Genomic DNA, 24,141 nt, shown 5'->3' with positions numbered 1-24,141 from the left:
ACGGAGTGAGCTTATATCCCTGCAATGCTTTGGCCTATAAAGGCCAAACTTCACAGTAGTCTTTTTGGATCCTTCCCTGAGGATACAAAAGAGAGTAGGTTTCAAGTTCAAGTTCAAGTGGGTTTTTTGTCATTTCAACAATATACACTGTATAAAGTGAGACGAAACAACGTTTCACCACGGATTCAGCGGTGTTACATATAAGTATATCTAAATACAGTTTACAATATCAAAACACAACACAATTTACATAGTGCATTACACTTTTGATGTAATTAACTGTAATTATCGTGTGTTTTGTCATACAACTTACTGGCAGATCTTAACACCTCTTCCTTGTTACTCTTTTTTGTCTTCCTCAGTTAGGCCTATTTAAAAATGTATTCCTATCAGTTGTATCAGTAGCTTCCTGCAGTATTTCAGAGAAACGTCTGACGTACTTAGTGAACATTATTCACATAACTTACAGTTCTAACTCTATTACACATCACATACTGTATCCAACAATGCAACTCTTCTGCATGCTTGTGGCATGAATGTATATGGGCATCTTCTAAAAATACATAGTAGGAAACTCTTTCACTTTGCTTTACATCATTATCTTAGTTTTTTTTAAACAATATAACAAGCAGATGAAGGTAGATTAATTTTTTTAACACATTTTTCCATTTCTGTATAAATATGGACTAAAAAAAATTTTTTTTCATTCAAGTGTAAGAAAACGAAATTAAACAACTTTAATAAATTAAATAAAATGTATTAATTTAAATTAATTAATTTGAATTAAACAAAAATATTAGACTGTTATTTGTGGAAGAACGATCAACTAAAATGCTCGAATGGTAAAAATGCAACAAATACACATGACATACCTTAGACTTGGTTCCTCTATAAGGGGAGTGATGGTGTTTTTCAGATGGGAATAATAATAATAATAATAATAATTAATAATAATAATAAAAATAATAATAATAATGGTTTGTTTCTTTATATTTTTCTGGGTTCTTGTCTGGTTTTGTTCATGATTTCACTTATTCTATGCATTTCTGCCTGCCTTGCGTTTCTATGTCTGGCCTGGTCCACATCTCTGTGTTGGGTATTTATTGTCTCTGTTCCTTCTAGTCTTGGTTATCAGTAGTTATTTTCAATCCCATGTTTAATTATGTTCCGTGTTACATTATGTGAGTTCCGTGGTGTCCAGTCTGTCTGAGTCTTGTCTCTCTCCATTGTGTCTCTGGTGTATGTTTAATAATAATAATGCATTAGTCTTATATAGCACTTTTCTAGACACCCAAAGACACTTTACAATTTCATGCACTATTCATTCGCACCTCATCATACTTGGTGGTGGTAATTTACCAATGTAGCCACAGCTGCCCTGGGGCAGTCTGACAATCTCCGACCCACCAAACAACATTCACAATGACAGCATGCGCTCAGACAGGGACTCGAACCAGCAACCGTCCGGTTAGAAAGTGAGCACCTGCCCACTGCGCCACTGCCAGCCCAAATTATTCATGTGTTTGGGTTCCTTTCCTCCATGTGCCTTCCTCCCTGTGTCAAGTCTGCATTTCTGTCTGTCATTTCATGTTTTACTTTGTTAGCTCTTGTCTCTTGTGTTCTGCTGGATTCCCTGCACTACCCAAGCTCTCCGAAGCTGTGTGGCTAGTGCAGCCCAGCGTCTCAGTACTGTGTTCCTTCCTTGTGCAGACCCAGTCTCTTGTCACAGTGCACCCTGTGCAGCCTCAGGGTAAACTGAACTGGCAGCTTGCAAAACTGGACTTGTTGTTTTCAATGCAGTTACTGATCAGGACTGTTCTCTGTGTTTCTAAACCCTGCCGGACCAAGCAAAGAGACATCTGAATTTCTTGTAAAAGAGTTTTCTGTTTCCAAGCTTGGTGTAATTATGACTAGTCACTGTGTTTTTGAGCCAGCAGATAATAATTAAATCCTAGCCAACTAATATTAAATCTTTGTGTTCTGTTCCGGTGCAGGCAATTTTTGTCTTGTATTTCTGAGTCTGCAACTGTAAAACTGAGATTTTTCTGCTGGTTTAAGGAATTTTGAGTCCAAGTTTTCCATGATTGAGACTATTGACTATTCAGCTTCCTTCTTTGAACTTTCAGCTAATGAATCATCCAGATCTGAGCTGGTGCACGCTAAGACTGCACTTGCCCTAGCTAAGGAGCTCCAGCCAAAGACTGAACAGTGTTTTTATGAAACAGCTCAAGGCATTGCTTAGTTTTTGTGTTGATTTATCTGAGGGACCTGAGTCTGAGTATGTACTCAGTTTTTGTGAAGACTAATTTGTGTTTTGTTCAGCATGCAATAACAAAATCTGTTTGTGCCACTAAGCTTGATTCTAAGACTGGGTAGTGCACCTGTGCAGCCCACGTCAAGGACTGCAGCTTCTTCAGTGGCTTCCTCAGTGCCATTGCACCCTGCACCCAGACCTTCTCCTCAGGTGGGGGTGGCTTGGATGTGGTCTGTTCCCTTTGCACCTGTTCCTGTTCCTAGGGGGAGGGTGGGCAGAGCATGGCCTGTCCCTACATCCGTACCTGTCCCACAGGTGGAGATGCCCAAGGCCCAGCTGAAACTTCAGCCTCTGGAAGCAGCAGAATGAAGGGATTCTGACAAATCATTGGGCAACTCAGGAGGGGAATGGAGATCAACTGAGGATATAGACAGGTGGTGGAAAAAATACCCAGAGGACCTCCTTAATCCCACGTAAACACCTTCTGGGGATGAGGCAGACAACTCACCTATCACTGGTCACTGAGGTAGATAAGCAACTCTATGGTGGCAGGACCAATGGATGGATGGATGGATGTCTTCTCAAGGATATTCAAGTGTACAAAGGAGTTTGCTCATCCAATCTAAATGTGTTTTTGGGGACTTGGAGAAGGCATTCAACCAAATTCCTTGGGGTATTCTGTGTGGAGTGCTGCAGGGGTATGGGGTGTGTGGCCTGTTCTGGGCTATTCAATCTGCAGTGAGTGCTTGGACCACATTCCCAACAATAAGTCAGACCTCGTTTCCTGTGGGTGGTGACTTCCTTTGTCACCAATTCTGTTCAGAATTTTTATGGACAGAATTTCTTGGCTGCATTGATTGCATTGTATATATCATTTTGTTCTATTTCATTGGCCTCTTGGCAGTTTCTGGACACTATTTACCTTTACAAGAAAATAACTTTACTATTTTTGGACACTAGAACACTAAAAAACCAGGACATGAAGCATGTTTACACCTGTAGTAGTGTTTTTTTTTTTTTTTTCTTTTCAGCAGTATTTCTTCTTCTATTGTTAAGCCAGAGTGGCTGTCATGGCTGAAACTTTACACCTCTGGGGTAGCTGTACATTGACTTAATGCAGATGATGAGAAAGATGCCCCAAAAGACTGTCATAGTAACAGAGTGTTTCAAAAGCATCATCACCATTGTCCTCCACTCATTCACCTCATGCAGTACCCAAATGTGTATTCCAGACATACGTTTGAAAGAATTAAAAATACTGCTTGTTCCTTTTACATCCCACTGTCACTTCAGACACCATTTCAGACACTTAATACAAACCAGAGAATAAAGGAAAAGAAAGCCTTTAGTGTCCTAAGTACACACTGTGACCTGAATGAAGAAAGAAAGAAAGAAAGAAAGAAAGAAAGAAAGAAAGAAAGAAAGAAGAAAGAAAGAAAGAAAAGAAAGAAAGAAAGAAAGAAAGAAGAAAGAAAGAAGAAGAAAGAAAGAAAGAAAGAAGAAAGAAGAAAGGGGAAAGAAAAAAAGAGGGTGACTCCCTCTCATTTGTTGATACAGAAAAGTGCAAGAAGCATTTGATACTTCATATTGTTTGGTCTGTCCACATCTCTTTATCTCAGCAAGTGTCATTTTCTTCCCCAGTCTATTAAAACCTGTGTGTGCTTTTCAGTGTGTGTATGTGTGTGTTTCAGTGTGCGTAGTGCGTAGTGTTACAGTGTTACTCACTAAAATTTCCTATGCTGTATACATGGATTCACAACCACATGCTGCCAAGTGTTTTACTTGTCTTTGGTTTTGCACTAACAGCTTCCAGAATGCATCATAATTAAGATTTTATTTTTTTGTCCAAGATAATGCAAACAAGCCCCTCTGTTATGTATTTGAACAAGTTTGTTTGTTTGTATCCCTTGACATTGGAGTCATTTTAACATCAGCATTTTAACAGAAAAGATCACCATGACTGGAAAATCCAGTACATGCCAGTCTCGTAAGTTTTAGAAAATTTTCCAGACTGTTCCAGGCATTACAGCAGAATTTTATCATCAGCACAGTCAGCTGAAAAACACCATTACATCACTTGATTAAATGATTAAACATGTCAACAAATACTAAAGGAAAGAATGAAGATATACAAGCATTCTCTATATAAGAAAACCACTAAAGACAAACATACAATTCACACCAAGTCTGATATGCTGCGTTACTCAATAAACATAGCACTTGAGTGCAATCATCAAAAGCCAACCATCTGAATCCTACTGGGCTGATAGTCGTAGCCATAGCCATAACTGGCCAAATATTCCAAATCAAATGTAGGCAAATAGTAAAGATGTGGCACGATCAGTGCTGGCTAATTGTTCCTGGATGAGGCTGATCAGTCCTTTACTCATCTGTTCCATTTCAGAAGTAATTGCTTGTTATTTGTTCATGCTTTCTTTTAGCGCCTCCTGGTGGTGACGCTGGGCATCCACCACATTCTGTATTTGCTACAGAATGTTCTGAATCTGTGTGTTTTGCACAGGGGAGGAAGACCCAACCAGTGGTATTTCATCCACCTGTCCATTTCCAGAGACAGAAGTCCAGGGGGTTAGTGGAGCAGCAAGCTCAGGGACGCCAGGAAGCTCCATGTCCATCCAAAAAAAAAAAAGCTGGGTTGAACACTGCACCACCAAATCTGCGGCATCCTATTGGTTGACAAGCGGAGGGCGTACAGGTAAGTTTAAAAAGAAACACGGGTGGCCATATTTTAGGGACATCACAAGTCTGATATTCTGTGTTACTCAAGAAACCGAGCACTTAGTGCAATCATCAAAAGCCAACCATCTGAATCCTACTCGGCTGATAGTCAAAAACAGCCAGCTCTCAGAGGTAAGTGTTCAACACTATTCTTTTGTACATTAAAGCATGTAAATTAACTTAATTGTAATATCAAGAATGTGATCAATAATAAGCCATGATGAATATCTTATAGCCATAATTAGCCAAATATTCCAAATCAAATGGAGGCAAATAGCGAATTGCAGTGATTTATTTATTTTATTTATTTTAAAGATGTGGCACAATTAGTGCTGGCTAATTGTGGTGTGACTATTACAGTAAGTGGTCCAGATATATTTGTCATCTGGGGAAGATATTGCAAGTATATTGGTGATGAGACTTGGTTAAGGTTTAATTTAAGGTGTCACTGTGGTAGTTCTTCAGTTTTTATATTTTTTAAGCTTTTCTGTTTTTCTTGTCTCTATTCAATTACTGAAAATATATTTCCCTTTTTGTGCTGTATTTATAGTATTAGTATTAAAGTATTTTTCCTGCACGGAATCAATCTTTATTCTTTTTTAAATACATGTGCTCACCTAAAAAAAAAATTCAAAACAGTGCTTTTTTTTGCTGACCATTTATAATTTTCTAAAAACCAATTTTGTTTCTTTGACCTCATGGATAATTTATTTAAACGGCTATTGGGGTGTATGATTGTATGATAGTTGTCTTGAAATAAATAAGTACATGCAAGTGGCAACAGGAAATATTGAATTTGAGTAATGAACTGTGTTATTAACTGTACTAGAAAAAAAGTAGATTCAATGTGCAAATAGACTGATGAGATAAAACTGAAAGAATAAGACAGCGGGTGCGTCTGCAGTGATGCGGACGCTGCACCAGCGTGTCGTGGTGAAGAGGGAGTTGTGCGTAAAAGTGAAGCTGTCGATTTATCAGTCGATCTGCGTCCCTACCCTCATTTATGGACACGAGCTTTGGGTAGTGACCGAAAGAATGAAGTCACTACCCAAAGGGTGGCTGGCATCTCTCTAGAGATAGGGTGAGGAGTGCAGCTCAAATTAGAGCCGCTGCATGTCTGTCTCTCTGCTAAAGGTAGCGCCGTTGAGAAATGGTTGCATGACCTCAGACATCTGTCCCCCCTGTCTGTGTTATGTTTATGCTTGTTTTGGATGGATGTTCTGTTAACTGCAATTTCCCCATTTGTGGGACTAATAAAGGCATTCTTGATTCTTGCATGTTTAGTTGTGTTAACTTAGAACCTTAGTACAATGTATCAAACATGTTTAATAGTAAACATAAATACGAAGAAATTTAAATGAGCTAATCAATTTGTGATCATTTGTGATCCTTTTTGTAAACAGTCCCTGTACTGTACCTCCCCCTCTCCCTGAAGCCTGTGGCGAGTTAAAATAGCAATCTGCTGGTAAAAGTTCTTGTAGAGCACTGGTCACACCGACACTCAGCCAGACTGAAAATTCAGATCACAGAAACTGAAAATGTCCCGAAAAAAAAAAAAAGTTTTATTTGTTACCAATCTGCCGTTTACCAGGCCAACCATGACAGGATCTGGAACAGAGTGGCGGCAATGTCATCTCACCCCCAAGATAATAACTTATGTCTGTGTGCTGAGAACTGAAAGATCCTTCATAGCATTCTCAGTCAAATGCCGACCACCGGAACCAAACTGGATCCAGGAAACGCCGAGGCACAAAAAAATCCCGGGAATGATTCATGCGGCGGTGGGGTAGAACAAACATACCTGAGAGCAACAGACCAGTAGCAACGCAACCTGTAACACCCGTTGTGCCAAAAAAAAAAAAAAAAAAAATTATGTCTTTGCTTATATGGTTAAAAGAAAAAAAAAGTGCAGTCAACAGCATTTATGAATGCCATGTAAGATGAAGAAATGATCTGATTTGCAAGTATCTTTATGACTCAGTTTTTATTGTTACTATTTACCTACATTATAAGCAATCCAGTCCTTTTTGGCCATCTAAAATATCGTTATAGAATTATTTTCGACACGTTTCACAGATTAACAGGTTAACAAGTCATTTACAACCGTTCAGGCAATTATATTCTGGCAAATACTGGAAATCCCTTTTTGGCAGACGATCACTTTTTGGCGCAGCATTGGTGACATAACTGCAGATTGTCACAGACAGCTTTCTCCACTTAAGACTTTTAACTAAAGTTAAACCATTTCTTTCTATCAACAATCTAGTGGAAGTTATTCGTGCTATTACTACATCCAGACCGGATTACTGCAATTTATTATATACTGGACTGAGCAAAACATGATATCATGATTACAGTTGGTTCAAAATGCTGCTGCTCCACAGTTTCAGTTTATTGTGTCATTTCCACCAGTGCGTCTCTTTTATGATTTTACTTTTTGTTATAATTTACTATTATCATTAATTATTCATTTTATTACCTATTATTTTATTTATTAAATCACTGCTTGTACTATTATTTATTTATTGTTTGCTCTTAAATCTTTTCTACCCTTTTGTTGCTGTGCAGCACTTTGGTCAATAAATTGATTTGAGAGAGTTGGCAATCAGGAACCTCTTTTTCTGTTTATTTTCTCTTTGTTCTATTAGTTCAACACTCTCCATCATGGCTGTGAGACACGCAGTCATGCTCCTGGTGGCAGTTTTCCTCTTCCTGCCAGGTCTCACACATGGCTTCCACACAGCTTTTTCTACTAGTGCAAATCATCGTGACATCACCAAAAGGGCAGTTCTCAGAAAGACAGCTGAGGTCTGCCGAGACCTTGCTGCTGCTGGTGGACGCGACTTTAACCTGAATGTGAGCTCCCAATAAAATAAAATAGGGTCACTCCTTGTACATTCATGTTTAATTGGTTATAGCTGTGAAAAATGTAAAAATACATTTGAGATGTGACATTCTGGATGCTCAGTTAGGCACTTGGCTTTTCTTTGTTTCCAGATTGATGACAACCTGTCAGTTAGTCAGGTGCAAAGGGCCTGTTTCACCTCGTCCACCTCCACTGCTCTGCTCTCTACCGACATCTTCGAAACTGCCCTTAGCGCGATCTATGGTAGCAATGAAAAAGTGGATTTCTCACTGGTAGATGTACCTGAGTTCCATTTTCACAGTGAGGCCTTCCTGGGAGGACGAGATATCATCACAAAAAGTAAATTTTAAAGGGCTTCAAAATTAAGTATTTTACAAGTCATTAAGAACCTGTTCTTATTTAAAATAGAGACCTGGCAGAATGAACTGGTTTTTAAAATGGTGCTAGACATTGATTTATGATCCTGTGTGCCAATTAAACATTTAAATTATAAGTGCAACACAAATGAGAGTTTTGCTTTATCAGATGCATCTGGTCTTGGTTGCATTGGACTCTTACAGTTATTTATTTATTTTTTGTTTGAGGCATGTCTGTCCTGAAGGCTAGTGTGAAGTCAGAGAACTTTGTTACTGCAAGGGAGATTCTTGGACAAATTTGTCACATAATTCAGGTGAGGGTGACAACGATATCCCTGCAGCTATTTATTATTATTATTTACTGAATTATGTTAAATATTTGAAGTATGAAGCAATGATAGCGTTGGAATTTTTTTGTTTGTTTGTTTGTTTTTTGGATTTTCTGTATATTTAAGGACTTTTACAGCCACAGTAACTGGGTGGAGCTGGGGAAAACCACTCCTTACACCACTCTGATCAAACCAGATCAACCTTTTGAAAACTTGGCAGGTAAGATCCTTCCAACACAGGCTGAGAGAGTGAGAAAGAACATTTTTGCCTTGATTTGTATTTGTTAATTTCTCTTAGTCATTAAAGCATACAACTGCTTGTAATCATAACTTGTCTGATAAGTAAAGCCCAATACTCACTCTGCCTTGGCACACACAAAAACACACAGAAACTTCCAATGATAGAGAAGAAGAAGAAGAAAAGAGAGGAAAGAAATTATATGAAGGGAAAAGTGACAACCTCATCGGTTGTTTCTGCAGGCACGTTTTACAACCAACGTCTACCTTTTAAAATGAAATTAAGCGACCTCTAGCGGTCTTAGATGAAAGTGCACGTGAATAAGGTTTTCTCTGGCAACTCCTGAAAAAATACGTGAATATGGATTTCCTGAGATTTCTGACAGGTCTACGCGGACTAAATGGCGTTAGATGAAACCGGAAAAGTTAAAACAATAAATAAATAAACTACCCCTTACGAAAATCCACTATGGTTAACTATGGTTTTTCGTAAGGGCCTCTTTATATAACCCTTTATTTGAGTACATGAGCGTGCAATTCGCTTTATGTAACATTCCTAGAAGCACTTAAGTATTTTTCCCATGGATACTTTGGCTTGCCGACTCGAACAAGCTGGGATTGAATCTTCTGAGTGGCAAACTTACCCATGACTATGACCACATGACACACGAAGCCACAGGTAGGAGCGCTTTTTTGGAAACGCTCATATAGGCCGTATTTCAGGACCTGCAGAAACGAGTGATACTGTCGTTTGGTGAGGACATGTTGTTAAATTCATTTACCCATCAAACAATGGAGAAACATTTTAATGATCATCAATTTACCAGGTGTCAACAGCTGACATAATTTAATGCTTTTATTAGTCATTTACACATGCATGTTGATTTAAGTGCTTAAAGGATAAGCAGAGGAAGATGGATGACTGTTTTTAATTTATCATTTTTAAACTGGACACCTTTTTTCTATTTTAATTCCTCATAAAACCAAATGTCTCTTGCTACATGTACGGTAAACAATTACACCATTCTTACGCAACTGCAGTTCAGAATAAGGCTTGATCATTACCAGACCACAGGTGACACACAAGCCTATATATCATAACTTGTTGGCTTTATGCATAACTCCTCTCTTGCTTTGTTTCAGGTCCACGTACTTCAACCTGTAAGAGCTGTACGGGAGATGTTTGTGCTGACAACATTTTGCCTGAAGTGCTGAAACAGGGCCTCCTGACCTCAGGCTATTTTAGCAGCTTCTTTTCATTGAAGCCTGATGGTAACAATGTCATCTGTGTACAATAGCAAACTATTAAGATTAGTATTTTGTTTGTGTGTTTTTCTAGCAAACTGACTGTTTTTCAGGCACACGCAGCTATTTGCAGAATGCGCAAACAGCAGTCCACAGTAAAACTAGATTAGCTGTAGTAGTTGTTTTAATTGGAAAATATCAAAAGTTGTATATTAAAAATCTAACAACCAACAGGTGTGTTGTCCTACTTTAAACATAATAATTACCTAGCCATTTGCCATAGCCCAATTTTAAACATCTGCACATTTTGTGTCTTGTTGAGCAGTAATTAAGCTATTTACCTAGCTATCATCACTCAAAATTTCAGCCTATATTTTTTTTCTAGGTAAATGTAGTCATGGTGGGTCACTTGACAAGACAAGCAAAAGGGACCCAGTTGGGGGCATCAATAAGGATTCTGTTGATTCAAGTCATGGCACATTTCACCAAAAAGCAGCTAATCTGGCAGTGGATGCCACTATGCAACTGTTGGAAGACATCAGACTAGCTGTTGGAGACAAGAACTTTCTGCGGTATGGGAAAAATTGACCTGAGACATTTTTTGCACTCATAAAATCGTTACTAAAAATTGAAAAGTATTTCTTTTTATGACACAGCTCATTGGGACAAGGGGATGTAACCTTTTCCCAGCTTTCCATCCGGCCCCCCAAATAGTACTACCAGAGATACTATACGCCACTCAATCATGTCACGTTATAACCCATTAAATATCTGTCTTTGACTAGTCTGAATTATCAAAAGCCTTCAGCCACTATATCCATAGGATCCAGATGTGTAGGTAGCTCGGTGGATACCCGCATACAGTCACAGCCCCCCAAATGCGTCACAAACCCCACAGCCTAGCATCTACTATTCTGTTATTGTTAAAATAAATGTGCTGCAATTTTATGCCATTGCGGTTATACTGTGTGAGTCTATGTCGAAATCTTTTTATTATAGTCTAATATTCGAGCCTTTTGCCTTCATTCACACTGGGCAGAGGACTGAAGATTATTTATTTAAAAAGTAGGCACCTCACCATTGCCTGTAAAATGAAATTACTAAAATTTACCATAAGATCCACATTTTCTTTTTTTTAATGCTCTTTTAAAAGAAAAGTGTCCAGGGAGATTTAGAGGGGTTTGCATCTGAACTCTTCATGTTTCTATATTCATTTTAAAAACCTACAACAAAAACAGCTTCTGAAAAGTAGGTTGTACATAGGTAAACTCGTGGCTCTCGTGTAACATTTTATTGTTTCCCATGCTCATATCTATAATGAGCACAACTGCGCACAATTGCAGTGTCAGCATAACAGAGAAGAACATGTAAGTGCAAGACTTGCACATCACATCATTAAAATAAGTTTGAAAGGAAATATGATATATCAAATGAGAATACATCACTTAGGATAAAATATTAATTTTATTTTACTTAACGAGAGCATCTGGCCCTCACACTGACTGGTGAGAAAAATTCAGGCAAATGTAATTGATGACCCCTGCTTTCAAGAGTAAGGTCTATCCTTCCATCTATTTCTTTTCTTCTGCTCATCCAGGGCTGGGTCATGGGGGCGGCAACTTGTACTCTCAGCTCATTCTTCACCACAACAGATTGGTGCAGCGTCTGTATCACTGTAGTTGCGGCCAGTGCCTAGGGCATGCGTTGAGGTGAACCCAACTATGTCCAGCCAATATCTCTCAACCTCACACGAGCTCAGGATCCTTCCCCATCAAAAAGGTGTCCCAATAGCCATCCTTGATAGCCGGGGATTGGTCCACCAGGGCCTCTACCCTTGGCCACTGCCAACACACATTGCACCCAACCCCTACAACCATTCTTGTAGGTGGTGGGTCTACAGGAGGGCGGGCACAGTTCTCCTCTTAGGAAAACTGTGCCCGCTCTTCAAGCACCCTCCCCAGGCCTGACTCCAGGGTAGGTAACCCTATCCCAAGCAGGGTAAACTGTACCCTTAATTTTTCCTCTCATAGAGGTTGTGGGAATGACTCAAAGAGTAAAGTTTTCAAATAAAAAAGATCACCAAAGAGGTAGGAAAGGGCTAATAGTGGAATTTTAAAAAAGGATGGCTAAACAGATGCTGATGCCAATTACCACAAAAAAAAAAAAAAAAACACTTACCTATAAAAACATGGCAAGGAGTCCAACTACACAGGACATAATACAATTCAGAGGTGTAGTTGTAAAACGCCAGCCTCAAAGAAAATACTCTGGGGCTTAAAAGTGATGCTTTTGATGATGCACATGAAAAGTTTCTGCAAACAAACCAGTCGTTCTAAATGTAGAGAAATTTAATTATTTGTAGGATTAAAAAGAACTGATTTTGTTTTGTCACTTGTGTTCTTCCAGATTGATGGGCCTCTCCCACTCCTATGCACTGTGTTTTGTCATTGATACTACAGGCAGTATGAGTGACGACATTGCTGCAGCAAAGAAAGTTTCCTTTGATATAATTGACAACAGCAAAGGAACACTACAGGAGCCCTCTGAATACATACTGGTACCTTTCAATGATCCAGGTACCAGGATATTCTAGTGTTCTCTAAGAGAGCTGCAAAATAAAGTATATTTCTGCACAAGTCTGCAAGTTCATTTATTGCTATATTTCTTACCAAGACTTTGGGCCTGTGATTAAGACAACTGATGCAACCAACTTCAAAGACCAAATCAACAGGCTCACTGCGTCTGGAGGAGGGGACGAACCAGAGATGAGCTTGTCTGGCCTGCAAGTTAGTATACTGTACCTGTATTACTCATGTATATCCATGTGGCTAAACATGGATATACATGTTTAGCCACATGTTCTCCTTGAATCACTGGCTCTCTGAGTGCTGTCCGAAAAATGATGTGGGCTTCGTGGATAATTGGCAAAGTTTCTGGGGAAAACCTGGTCTTGTTAGGAGAGACGGCATCCATCCTACTTTGGATGGAGCAGCTCTCATTTCTAGAAATCTGGCCAAATTTATTAACCCTCCTAAAACCTGACTACCCAGGGTTGAGACCAGGAAGCAGACCTGCAGTCTTACACACCTCTTTGCAGCTTCTCTCCTCCTGCCATCCCCCCAAAACCCCATCCCAATAGAGACGGTGCCTGCTCCCAGTCAACCAAAAAACAAAGCTAAAATCACCAAAAAACTATTTAAGCATAAAAATTCAAAAACAGTAAATAATATAGCTTCCTCAACTGCACCAAAGAATAAAACAATTAAATGTGGATTGTTAAACATTAGGTCTCTCTCTTCAGAGTCCCTGTTAGTAAACGATTTAATAATTGATCAACATATTGATTTATTCTGCCTTACAGAAACCTGGTTATAGCAGGATGAATATGTTAGTTTAAATCAGGGGTCTCAAACTCGCGGTCCGCAGGCCGCATCCAGCCCCGCCCACTACTTCCGCTCCGCGATTTGATGTAAAAAAATATAAGACAATTTGGCCCTTTAAGTTACTTTTTTGACATTTCGCTAACTCCTCTTAATTGGAGGGGAAATCAAAATGTCATAAAAGTAACTTAAAGGGCCAAATTGCCTTATATTTTTGACATCATCCTGTTGGACCTCAGTGCAGCTTTTGATACTGTTGACCATAACATTTTATTACAGCCATAGGTATTAAAGGTACTGCACTGAAGTGGTTTGAATCATATTTATCTAATAGACTCCAATTTGTAAATGGGGAGTCTTCTTCACACACTAAGGTTAATTATGGAGTTCCACAGGGTTCTGTGCTAGGACCAATTCTATTTATATTATACATGCTTCCCTTAGGCAGCATTATTAGAAAGCATTGCATAAATTTTCATTGTTATGGAGATGATACTCAGCTTTACCTATCAATGAAGCCAGATGATGCACATCAATTAGTTAAACTGCAGGAATGTCTTAAAGACATTAAGGCCTGGATGAGCTCTAATTTCCTGCTTCTAAATTCAGATAAAACTAAAATTCTTGTGCTTGGCCCCACAAATCTTAGAAACATGGTGTCAAACCAGATACTTACTCTGGATGGCATTACTTTGGCCTCCAGTAACACTGTGAGAAATCTTGGAGTCATTTTTGACCTTTCTCAGAGTGATGCTGAAAAGCTAATTCATGCATTTATTACTTCTAGGCTGGACTATTGTAATTCAGTATTATCAGGTTGTCCTAAAAGCTGCCTGAAAAGCCTTCAGCTGATTCAAAATGCTGCAGCTAGAGTACTGACAGGGACTAGAAAGAGAGCAGATTTCTCCCATATTGGCTTCTCTTCATTGGCTCCCTGTTAAATCTAGAATAGAATTTAAAATCCTGCTCACCTACAAGGTCTTGAATAATCAGGCCCCATCTTATCTCAAAGACCTTATACAGTAGTCCCATATCAGCCAAATAGAGCACTTCGCTCTCAGACTGCTGGCTTACTTGTGGTTCCTAGGATACTTAAGAGTAGAATGGGAGGCAGAGCCTTCAGCTTTCAGGCCCCTCTTCTGTGGAACCAGCTCCCAGCTTGGATTCGGGAGACAGACACCCTCTCTATTTTTAAGATCAGGCTTAAAACTTTCTTTTTTGATTGAGCTTATAGTTAGGGCTGGATCAGGTGACCCTGAACCATCCCTTAGTTATGCTGCTATAGACCTAGGCTGCTGGGGGGTTCCCATAATGCACTGTTTCTTTTCATTCACCTTATTTACTTTGTTTATACTCCACTCTGCATTTAATCATTAATTGTTATTAATCTCTCTTCCACAGCATGTATTTTTTCTCTCCCCTCAGCCCAACTGGTTGTGGCAGATGACTGCCCCTCCCTGAGCCTGGTTCTGCTGGAGGTTTCTTCCTGTTAAAAGGGAGTTTTTACTTCCCACTGTCGCCAAGTGCTGCTCATAGGGGGTTGTTTTGACTGTTGGGTTTTCTCTGTATTATCGTAGGGTCTTTACCCACAATACAAAGCGCCTTGAGGCGACTGTTTGTTGTGATTTGGCACTATATATATATGACACTGAATTGAATTGAATTGAATTGAATTGAATTGAATTGAATATACATCTGCTTTCGCAGAAGTATAATAATGGAAACTATTACATTACACTTTAAGACTTTAATTACACTTAAAGGACATAGATAGGTTTTATAGAAATTAATGTTGTCCTAAGGTGTGATGTATTTTCATGATAAAGTCTCCAGCATCATTTTCTGAATAACAGTTTTATGTATCTGTCTGTAACAAATAATGCTTTATTTTTCTGTCCTTTAACTGAAAGCTTGCTCTGACATCAGCTCCACCATCCTCTAAAATCTATGTCTTCACTGATGCCTCAGCCAAAGATTCCCACCTGAAAAGCACCATCAATGCCCTTATAGAGAGAACCAAGTCTGAGGTATGCCTGAGTATGGGTTTCATTTTTACCATTCTTGCACTTTAAATATTAGTCCAACCAATAAAGACAGAGAAAAATAGAACAGAAACATGCAATGGGGTCCAAATCTCAGGCCATGAATTGTTATGAATTGTAATGTCAGCTCACAAAATGTGTAAAAATTTGCATCTCTTGGGGAACAAAGTACAGCGTTGCATCGTGGTGCAGAGGTTAGTACAGATGCATCTTTTTTTTAACCTCTCAGTAAACCAAGCTTACTGTATCCAATTACTATGTAGTCATTTTGGTCTACTTTATCCTCCTTTGGATACACCTTATAGTTTCCACAGAGAACAATGCACATACTGTCATAGAACGGCTGTGTGGCAGGCAGGAAGAGGACCCCAGTGCAGAATTCGCCAGACAGAAGTGAAAATTTTAAACTCAGCTTTATTTGTGAGTGTTGAACAAAATGCCAGACTGGACAAAGCTAGTGACAAAAACTCAGAAGAAAAACAAACTTGAGTTGCTTTCCAGAAACAACAGGACACAAAGCAGGAGAACAAATGATGAGGACATGACAACAGGCAAAGAAAACAGGACTTAAATACACCAGGACTGATGAGGGGACTGGAAACAGGTGAAAGCACAGGTGAACCAAATTACACTGAGGGGAGCAGGGGAAGCAAAACTGAACACAACAGACAGGGAGCGGACGACTATCAAAATAAAACAGGAAGTCAGACCCAAAACTGGGAAACACAAGGAACTCAAAAAAAAAAACATAACCAAACCCCACAACCAAAAGAAACCCAGTACAGACAAAATAAAGCAAAAACAAAACACGCAGGGTCAAAAAGACCCTGGAACATGACACATACACTAATGTATTTTTTTAATCTTTCCGTACACTTTTAGGTAACTTTCCTACTGACAAATGTTCTAGCCGTTCGTCGGCGCCGCAGTAGTGATGGTCAAGGTTTGTCATCTCGTGCACTGTCCCAGTCAAATACCCAGCTATATCGTGACCTAGCTCAAGCTTCTGGAGGTCAGGCCATTGAAGTCCCAAAGTCAGCTCTTTCCCTGGTCACGGCTGTTATAAAAGATTCATCAGCTGGTGCTGTGGTGAGGCACTGAGAATGAACATCAATGTCATACTGAGTTGTATCCCTATATTTTATAAGTTGGTGCCAGGTATTTAATACATTTTCATTCAACACTGATTGATTTCTAACTGCACCTTTTGTCCCCTTTTCTTTCAGGTGACAGTTTTCCAGGTAGCAATGGATCCTGGACGGCCTGATAATTTTAACTTTACAGCTGATTCATCAATAAACATGATCGTTTACATCACCGGCGATTCAGCTCTCACCTTCAGTCTCACCAGTTCAACAGGTTCAATTCAAAGACATATTTAGGGCATCAGTGTTGTTAAAGCTGTTGTTTCACAAAGTCAAGGCACTATGGATTGACTGTTTGCCACAGCATTGAAATACTCATAACTGAAGTTGATTAGGTTGTAGATATCTCACAGCGATGTGTTGCAATAATGCTACAGTAGTATTAAAAACAACAACAATAATTATATTTTTTTATAAAAGAGAGCCTTTACTTGTAATTTACCAGCAACTAAAATGTTCCCCAAAACAGTGAAATTTCCAAGGAGGAGGAACATGTTGCAATCATGCTGGTAAATGATGCAGCAATTTTCCGTTTTCCAGGAGTATCTCAGACATCAAGTCAGCTTGATGGTCCTCTGGCATCCTTCACCACAGTGGGAAACCTACGCAGAATAAGTCTCAAGACTCAAAATCAAACAGGTTTTTGGGGAATCAGTGTCAACTCTAATAATCCCTACTCTATTAAAGTCACAGGTCAGTAAAGTATTTAAAATGTAGTGTGTAGATAGTTTTTGATTCTTTTAAATTTCCTAAATAAGATGTGTTTTGTGTGTGTATAAGATCAAAGTTCTGTGAACTTCATCTATACCCTTGTGGAAGTACAGCAGGGAACCGAAGGCAGCATCAGTCCCAAGGAAGGACGTCCTGCTACAGGTCGACTAAACAACAGTGAATTCTTTATTATAATATCAATATATTCTCACCATACCACAAATGTTTGAGAAATGGCAATGACATTTAATTTACTTATTTATGTTTATTTGCACAAAATTCCCCCATTTTTTGTTTGCATTAAATTAACCTTTATTACTGATTAATGTCCATATAATGAAATGAATAGTTTCAAGTGTAAAGGAGCAAAAAAGTCCACATCATAAAGCTGGCAGGGATAGTAGAGGCATATTATCCACTGACTGCAAAAGTGACTGCAGTTTAAACTAAAGTATTTCTAAACACATTATTTGGTATTACTCATAAGCTGCATTTTCACTCACTACTTACTTTCATTTTCACTCTCTCTTTTTTTACATTTAGGCACCAAATATACCTTGGTTTGGGCAGGATTATAACACTGACCACATTTCAAAATTATATTTTATTAGTTGCCACTTGAAGACATGAGTGGTCCTGGTATACGATGTTAACAGTATCAAATACTATCAATACAGTCCTCGGTCAAAGTAAATAAAGGCCACCACATCTACCTTGTACACCTTACAGTACTCTATTCTGAAAATAGAAAACAATTATTTGTTTACATCATGTTGAGCTCTAAGGTTCTGTCACAATAATACTCTTTTGTCTCTTGCTATCACTTTCAGGTGGTAATATCACTCTCCTGGTCACTGTGACTGGAAGTGACACCGCAACAGTTACAGAGGTCACTCTCTTTGACAGCTCAAGACGAAAGGAGCTCACCGGATCAATACAGGCATGTCATATATTACACCTGGCAAATGTAAAGGACAGAACTAGTTGAAATTACACCTGACCACACCACAAGTTTCTAGACTTAGCCAGTTGGTCTGTGCTAATTGCACTTTCCAACAACTGATTTTTCCATAGTGGGATTTAGCAGGACACTTTTTTTTTTTTAAACTCTGCATTACCACTGAGTGATAACTGAGTGTAACTTTGGCCAAAAGAAGGCTTTTAATTTGGTTGGTCAGGGTCACGTATTAAAGTCTATAGCAGAGATTTTGTAGTCTTTCACACCCAAGAAGTGAAAGATACATCAATAACATTGGTCATAAAATCAGTCTCTCTGTTCTCCACAGGCATTAGAAAGCAGCAACTTTCTGGTAACATTCAAAGAAGTCACAGCAGGAGACTTTGTAGTCCGACTGAGAGGTGAAGACACCAGCTCCACATCCCGGTCTGCTTCATATACCTTCCAGAGACAAGCCTCGACCCGGATCACGACATCCAGTCTCTCTGTTACTGTGAGTATGATCATGTGTTTTCTGGCACAGTTCTTTGCATTGATAGAGCAAGATTTTAAACATCTTCCTGTCTAAAATCAACAGCCACTGCCATATTATTACATAAAATACAAAAATAATTGTTTAACTCAAAACTTTCTCTCCTTTCTCTTTCACTTTTCCAGGCTCAAGCTAACACAACCAACATAGAACCAGGCACTACCATCTCCATTCCTTTTACAGTGTCTTCAGTTGAAACTGGGACATTCACAGTGCGAGTCAGCAATGACCGTAGCTTTGGTATTACCTCACCTGCAAATGTCATTATTGCACCAAGTGATGGAGGTAAAGCCAATGGAACCATAAGTTTAAGTGTTCCAGCCAGCACTGCATCAGGCACAGATGTGACCCTTACTATTCAGGCACAAAATGCAGATGCCACTGACATCAACTATGCTATCCTCCGGTTTTCTGTGACTGCCAAGGTAAACAAATAAATATTTTAGGGGACTGAAAAACACTATAAGATTTTTTTGAAAAGATCAGAACAATCTGTATCACTATTCTGTATTGCCAAATATCAGACTTTTAAGTTTATGCAGTGCTTGAACTGTGATAAACCTTTTCAGTGCAGTCAAGCATTACTAGTGTTAAGAAAACAGTATGAGTAGCGTCCAAAGTAACAAAAAAGCATGATTGACCGAGTGGACCATGTAAGGTGTCTTTCTAAAGATTCCATCAGGGAAATCCATTGGCTAATGAACAGAAGTCTTAAGCCAGAAGGTTAATCTGTTGACTTTGCCACTGTGGGCAACACCTTTTTTTTTTAGCAAGCAATCCAGGTGATGAAGACTAAGCCATCTTTGATTTTATATTGTTTGCATGTAGACTGTGTATAAAAGCTGGACATATCTTCCAGGTCTAAAAAGTGAAGCCACCATCAAAATGCCTTAAACCCACATTTTTCCTTATGGCCAGCACGGTACAATTTCTTTGGCTGCAAAGACTTCAAGCCGAAGTCTATGAGAAAACACTACTTTTGGCTACTCTCTTATTCACAAGGGAACCTAAATTACATAGCTCTGCATATTTGATCTTGCAGGTTTAATATACCTTAGCTAATTTACTCTGTGACCTCCATAAACACTTTCTTGATGACACTGTTGATTACAACATGAGTTAAGTTTGTAAACTGTAGTCCTTACTAGAGTCATAAAGGGGCATAAACTTAGTCTTTAGCCAGTGAGCACGCAGTGTCCCTCACTTTCACAGTCAGGCCCACCACTCACTTGTTATGTCCAGTTTTAAGATTGTGATGATGAAAACATTTAGCCCAATACTTTTAACCCAGCATGGGATTTCACTAACCAATGTGTGAGGGGTGGGGCATCTTTTATGAACAAAATACACTGCCTGGCCAAAAAAAAAAGGTCACACACTAATATTTTGTTGGACCACCTTTAGCTTTGATTACGGCATGCATTCGCTGTGGCATTGTTTCCATTGAATTCCATCCATTGTTGCATTAATTTTTCACCAAGATCTTGTTATGATGATGGCAGATTCTGACCACTGTGCAAGGCCTTCTCCAACACATCCCAAAGACTCTCAATGGGGTTGAGGTCTGGACTCTGTGGTGGCCAATCCATGTGTGAAAATTATATCCCATGCTCCCAGAACCACTCTTTCACAATTTGAGCCCGATGAATTCTGGCATTATCATCTTGGAATATGCCCGTGCCATCAGGGGAGGAAAAAAATCCATTGATGGAATAACCTGGTCATTCAGTATATTCAGGTAGTCAGCTGACCTCATTCTTTGAGCACATAATGTTGCTGAACCTAGACCTCACCAACTGCAGCAACCCCAGATCATAATCCAGGTGGTGACTTTTTTTTTTTTTTTTGGCCAGGCATTGTATTATTTGATGAACTTGTTACATGACATAACATGGTTATATTCCCCACACAGCCCTGATTTGCTAAATTAGTGGAACAGTAAGACTACAACCTGGGTTATTTTCAACAATCACCTAAAACTCGAATAGAATAGAATAGAATAGAATAGAATGCCTTTACTGTCATTATACAGGATGTACAATGAGATCAAAAAATAAAATATAAATTAGAACTTCTAAAAATATTCTGAAAATAAAACAGTATGTATAAAATATACAGAAAATAAAATGTATAAAAAACAGAAAATAAGAATATATAAAAATATATACATTATAAAAAATAAAATAAGTGTATACATATAATAATGAAGATGTAAGTATTGCACTTGGTGAATGAATATTGCACTAGTGAATGACTATTGGATATTACACGATATAGGAGTGATAGATATTGTTCAGTATGAATTATATAAAATTACACAGAGATGTGGGTATTGCACAGCTAGAGTGGGTGAGTGTGTGAGGTCAGGGTGGTGATTGCTCTGGCAAACAAACTGTTCTAGAGTCTGTTTGTTCTGGCTTTGATGCACCTGTAGCTCCTGCCAGAGGGCAGCAGGTCAAACAGTTCAAAGCCAGGGTGTGAGCTGTCCTTGATGATGTTTTTTGGCTCTGCTGATGCAGCGGGAGGTGTAGTTGTCCATCAGGGAGGGGAGAGGGCAGCCAACTATTCTCTGTGCTGCCTTGACTACCCTCACCCTTCCTCATCCTGTCTGCCTCAGTGCAGCTGCCGTACCATACTGTGATACAGTACGTCAGCAGGCTCTCAATGGATGGTAGAAGGTCAGCAGCAGGTTTGAGTCCAGGTTGTTCTTCCTGAGGACCCTCAGGAAGTGAAGTCGCTGCTGAGCCTTCTTGATAACAGCTGTGATGTTACCTGACCAAGAGAGATCAGCAGAGATGAGGACACCAAAAAACCTCTCCACACGCTCGCCATTGATGTAGAGGGGGGCTGGGTCAGGCCTGTGCTTTATGAAATCGATGATTTCTTTAGTTTTCATGGTGTTCAGTGCCAGGTTTTTCTCTGAACACCAGGCTGTCAACTTCAGGACCTCCTCTCTGTAGGCTGCCTCATCTCCCCTTGAGATGAGTCTGACCACTGTGGTGTCATCAGCAAATCTCTGATCCATAATACTGTTTACAGTGGATTTTGAATCAGGATGTAGATTACTCATAAAGACATTAAGGAAATTAAATTAATGTCACAGCATACTAATTTTAAAAAATGTTCAAAAACAAAAAAGCAATGAAAAGAAAAAACTGAGATGGCAGCATTTATGCCACATAGATGGCAAATCCAATTTTTGTTTTGTTTTTTGTTTGTACTCTTTTGCCTTTCTGATTTCTTCATCTCCTTTCCCTCCCTTTTCAGGTTACAGATTTGTCCAGTCCAGTCTGCCAGGTAGTCAATATATCAGGTATTTGTAATGTCTCCTCCGTCCTCTGTGAGTTTTCTGAGTGGAAGTTCATTGCTAATCTCACCGATGGCATCAATGGGACTGGCATTGCAAGTATCTCCCTCCGCCAAGGGAATGGTACTCTTAATACTACCACAGTGGTTGGACCTGACACTGAGATTACCAAATTGGTTACCTACACTGCCTCCTGCTGCTCACAGAATGTGGAGCTGGCTGCCGTGGACAAAGTAGGAAATGTGGGGACATGTGTGGGACAAGCTAGAGTACTTACCACACCTGATGCTGAGACGACAACCACTCTTGTAATTACAACTACCCCTGTACCTACAACTACTCCTGTACCTATAACTACTCCTGTAATTACAACCACTCCTGTACCTACAACTACTCCTCTAATTACAACTACCCCTGAACCTACAACTACGCCTGTACCTACAACTACTCCTGTAACTACAACTCGTCAAGTGACCGAAACTACTACTATAAATACAACTTCTCCTGTCACTGCACCATTTAACACAACATCCACTGGAGGGCACACAATGAGCATAACACACTGTGTCTGGATCAGTGTTGTTTTTTCTCTCCTTTGTAAATAAAGTATATGAGCAGAATTTTTTACTAGAATTTAATCAAAATCCAGTGTAGAAAAAAAAAACTGCATCTTTTTCTCATCAGATATTACAGTTTCTTAAAGCTGTTATCATAAGCTTCTCATAATTTTTGATGGAAGGTAGTAAAATAATGGGCATGTTTTTTCAGTGGCTGGTAAAAGACAGCTTCAAGTAAACACATGTATTGAATTCTCTATATAAAATCAGCATTAATATCTTCTTTTACAAATCTATAGTCAGTCTCTTCCTTGATTCTTTTTAATCTGTTGATTAAAGTAGCAATTTCTTAGTTTCCAAAGCTGCGTTTCAGTAGAATATAAACAACACTTCCTACCTCCTGATACCTGCTCAGGGAATGATGGTTGAGAGAACGTCCATAAACAAAATTGATGTAACCAATCCAGACATCACTTCCTTTATGTGTTACCAGTGAATGAGACAACTTGGATGCTTATTGACGCTACTGTGGAAGTTTTATGATTTTACACTTGCTTATTGAAATAAACACAAATATACAAATATATATATATATATATATATACAAATATATATATATATAATGTATTTAAGCTAATAAATGTGATTTAATCAATTTACAAGTCTTATTGTCTCATTCCTAAAGAGGTTACCATGATATGTTGTATTTGCAGATAATTATGGGAATCCTCTGGCCATTATCCAAGAATATAAGATTGAAAGACTTAAAACTGAACACCTGAAAAAGACGGGAAAAAAGCTGAATAGAAGTTATTACACAATTAACCTAGTAAATGATATACTGTATGATCAACCACATACAGTATATCTTTTTTTTTTTCACTCTCTTGCTCTCAGCGGATGGACACATTTTTCTTTTCTCCCTAAGCCTTCCTTATGATATATTATTTATATATATATTTGGATTATTGGTACCAGGATTTCTCCTGATTGGACTTTGGGATACCTGGCTTATCGTGAAATTCGGCAAGTCTGGGCAGCCGTTCGGGCCTTGGTAAGGCCACTTGTGATGGGAATGCAGAGCAGTACAGACTCAAGCTCAGACTCAGTATATTTGGAGCTGAATTGGAAGGGTGTAGGAGTCGGTGGAAGGAGACACGAGCCGGTATGTAGTCTCAGCTTTATTAGGAAAAACTCACAACAAACTCAACTCCAAATATCACTCCTCAAAAGGAGGAGTCAAGCCCTTTTATCCTAGGCCTCTCTCTCCCGCCTTTTCCCTCCTATTCCGGTCTCTCTCTTCGCAATAAGAGCTTGGGGCATTCTGGTGTGAAATGTGCATATATGTGGCCACCACACAGGCCCCCCCTGAACACACAGAATGGCAAACAATACAATAATAAAAACAGCAACCATTTTAACTCAACATAGCAAAAATAAAATACCACATCAAGAGTATCTCCTAGGGGGTTTAACAAGGCGGCCA

At 39.1% G+C, this 24,141-nt stretch overlaps 2 protein-coding genes across 2 annotated transcripts in view; both read left to right on the top strand.

Moving 5' to 3' along the window:
* Window positions 1-2,623, top strand: part of LOC115778228 (von Willebrand factor A domain-containing protein 7-like) — a 14,384-nt gene extending 11,761 nt beyond the window's left edge. Inside the window, exons 19-20 of the mRNA XM_030726293.1 lie at window positions 2,390-2,484; window positions 2,570-2,623. Of these exons, the coding sequence (XP_030582153.1) occupies window positions 2,390-2,484; window positions 2,570-2,623 (149 nt within the window). The remainder of the gene's footprint in view (window positions 1-2,389; window positions 2,485-2,569) is intronic.
* A 2,400-nt stretch (window positions 2,624-5,023) lies between these two features.
* Window positions 5,024-22,703, top strand: LOC115787861 (von Willebrand factor A domain-containing protein 7-like). The gene is made up of 19 exons (XM_030740619.1): window positions 5,024-5,122; window positions 7,639-7,846; window positions 7,988-8,195; window positions 8,441-8,526; window positions 8,668-8,761; window positions 9,922-10,050; window positions 10,409-10,595; window positions 12,430-12,599; window positions 12,697-12,809; window positions 15,314-15,430; window positions 16,328-16,534; window positions 16,672-16,804; window positions 17,131-17,283; window positions 17,371-17,463; window positions 18,132-18,241; window positions 18,588-18,752; window positions 18,917-19,216; window positions 22,059-22,383; window positions 22,483-22,703. The coding sequence occupies exons 2-19, from the start codon at window positions 7,655-7,657 to the stop codon at window positions 22,701-22,703; spliced, it is 3,003 nt and encodes a 1,000-aa protein (XP_030596479.1). The 5' UTR covers window positions 5,024-5,122; window positions 7,639-7,654.
* The last annotated feature ends 1,438 nt before the right edge of the window (window positions 22,704-24,141 follow it).

This window comes from Archocentrus centrarchus, chromosome 1 (genome assembly GCF_007364275.1).
Source record: "Archocentrus centrarchus isolate MPI-CPG fArcCen1 chromosome 1, fArcCen1, whole genome shotgun sequence".
In the NCBI taxonomy this organism is placed as follows: domain Eukaryota; kingdom Metazoa; phylum Chordata; class Actinopteri; order Cichliformes; family Cichlidae; genus Archocentrus; species Archocentrus centrarchus.
Note: the sequence above shows the minus strand (reverse complement) of the source record. Positions and strands in the feature narration are given on the sequence as shown.

Excerpts from the sequence above, each read along its gene's own strand:
- LOC115787861 (XM_030740619.1), top strand. The coding sequence starts at position 7,655 with ATGGCTGTGAGACACGCAGTCATGCTCCTGGTGGCAGTTTTCCTCTTC. Across the intron at positions 10,051-10,408 it reads CTTTTCATTGAAGCCTGATG|GTAAATGTAGTCATGGTGGG; the intron begins GTAACAATGTCA and ends TTTTTTTTCTAG. Across the intron at positions 17,284-17,370 it reads CTACTCTATTAAAGTCACAG|ATCAAAGTTCTGTGAACTTC; the intron begins GTCAGTAAAGTA and ends TGTGTGTATAAG.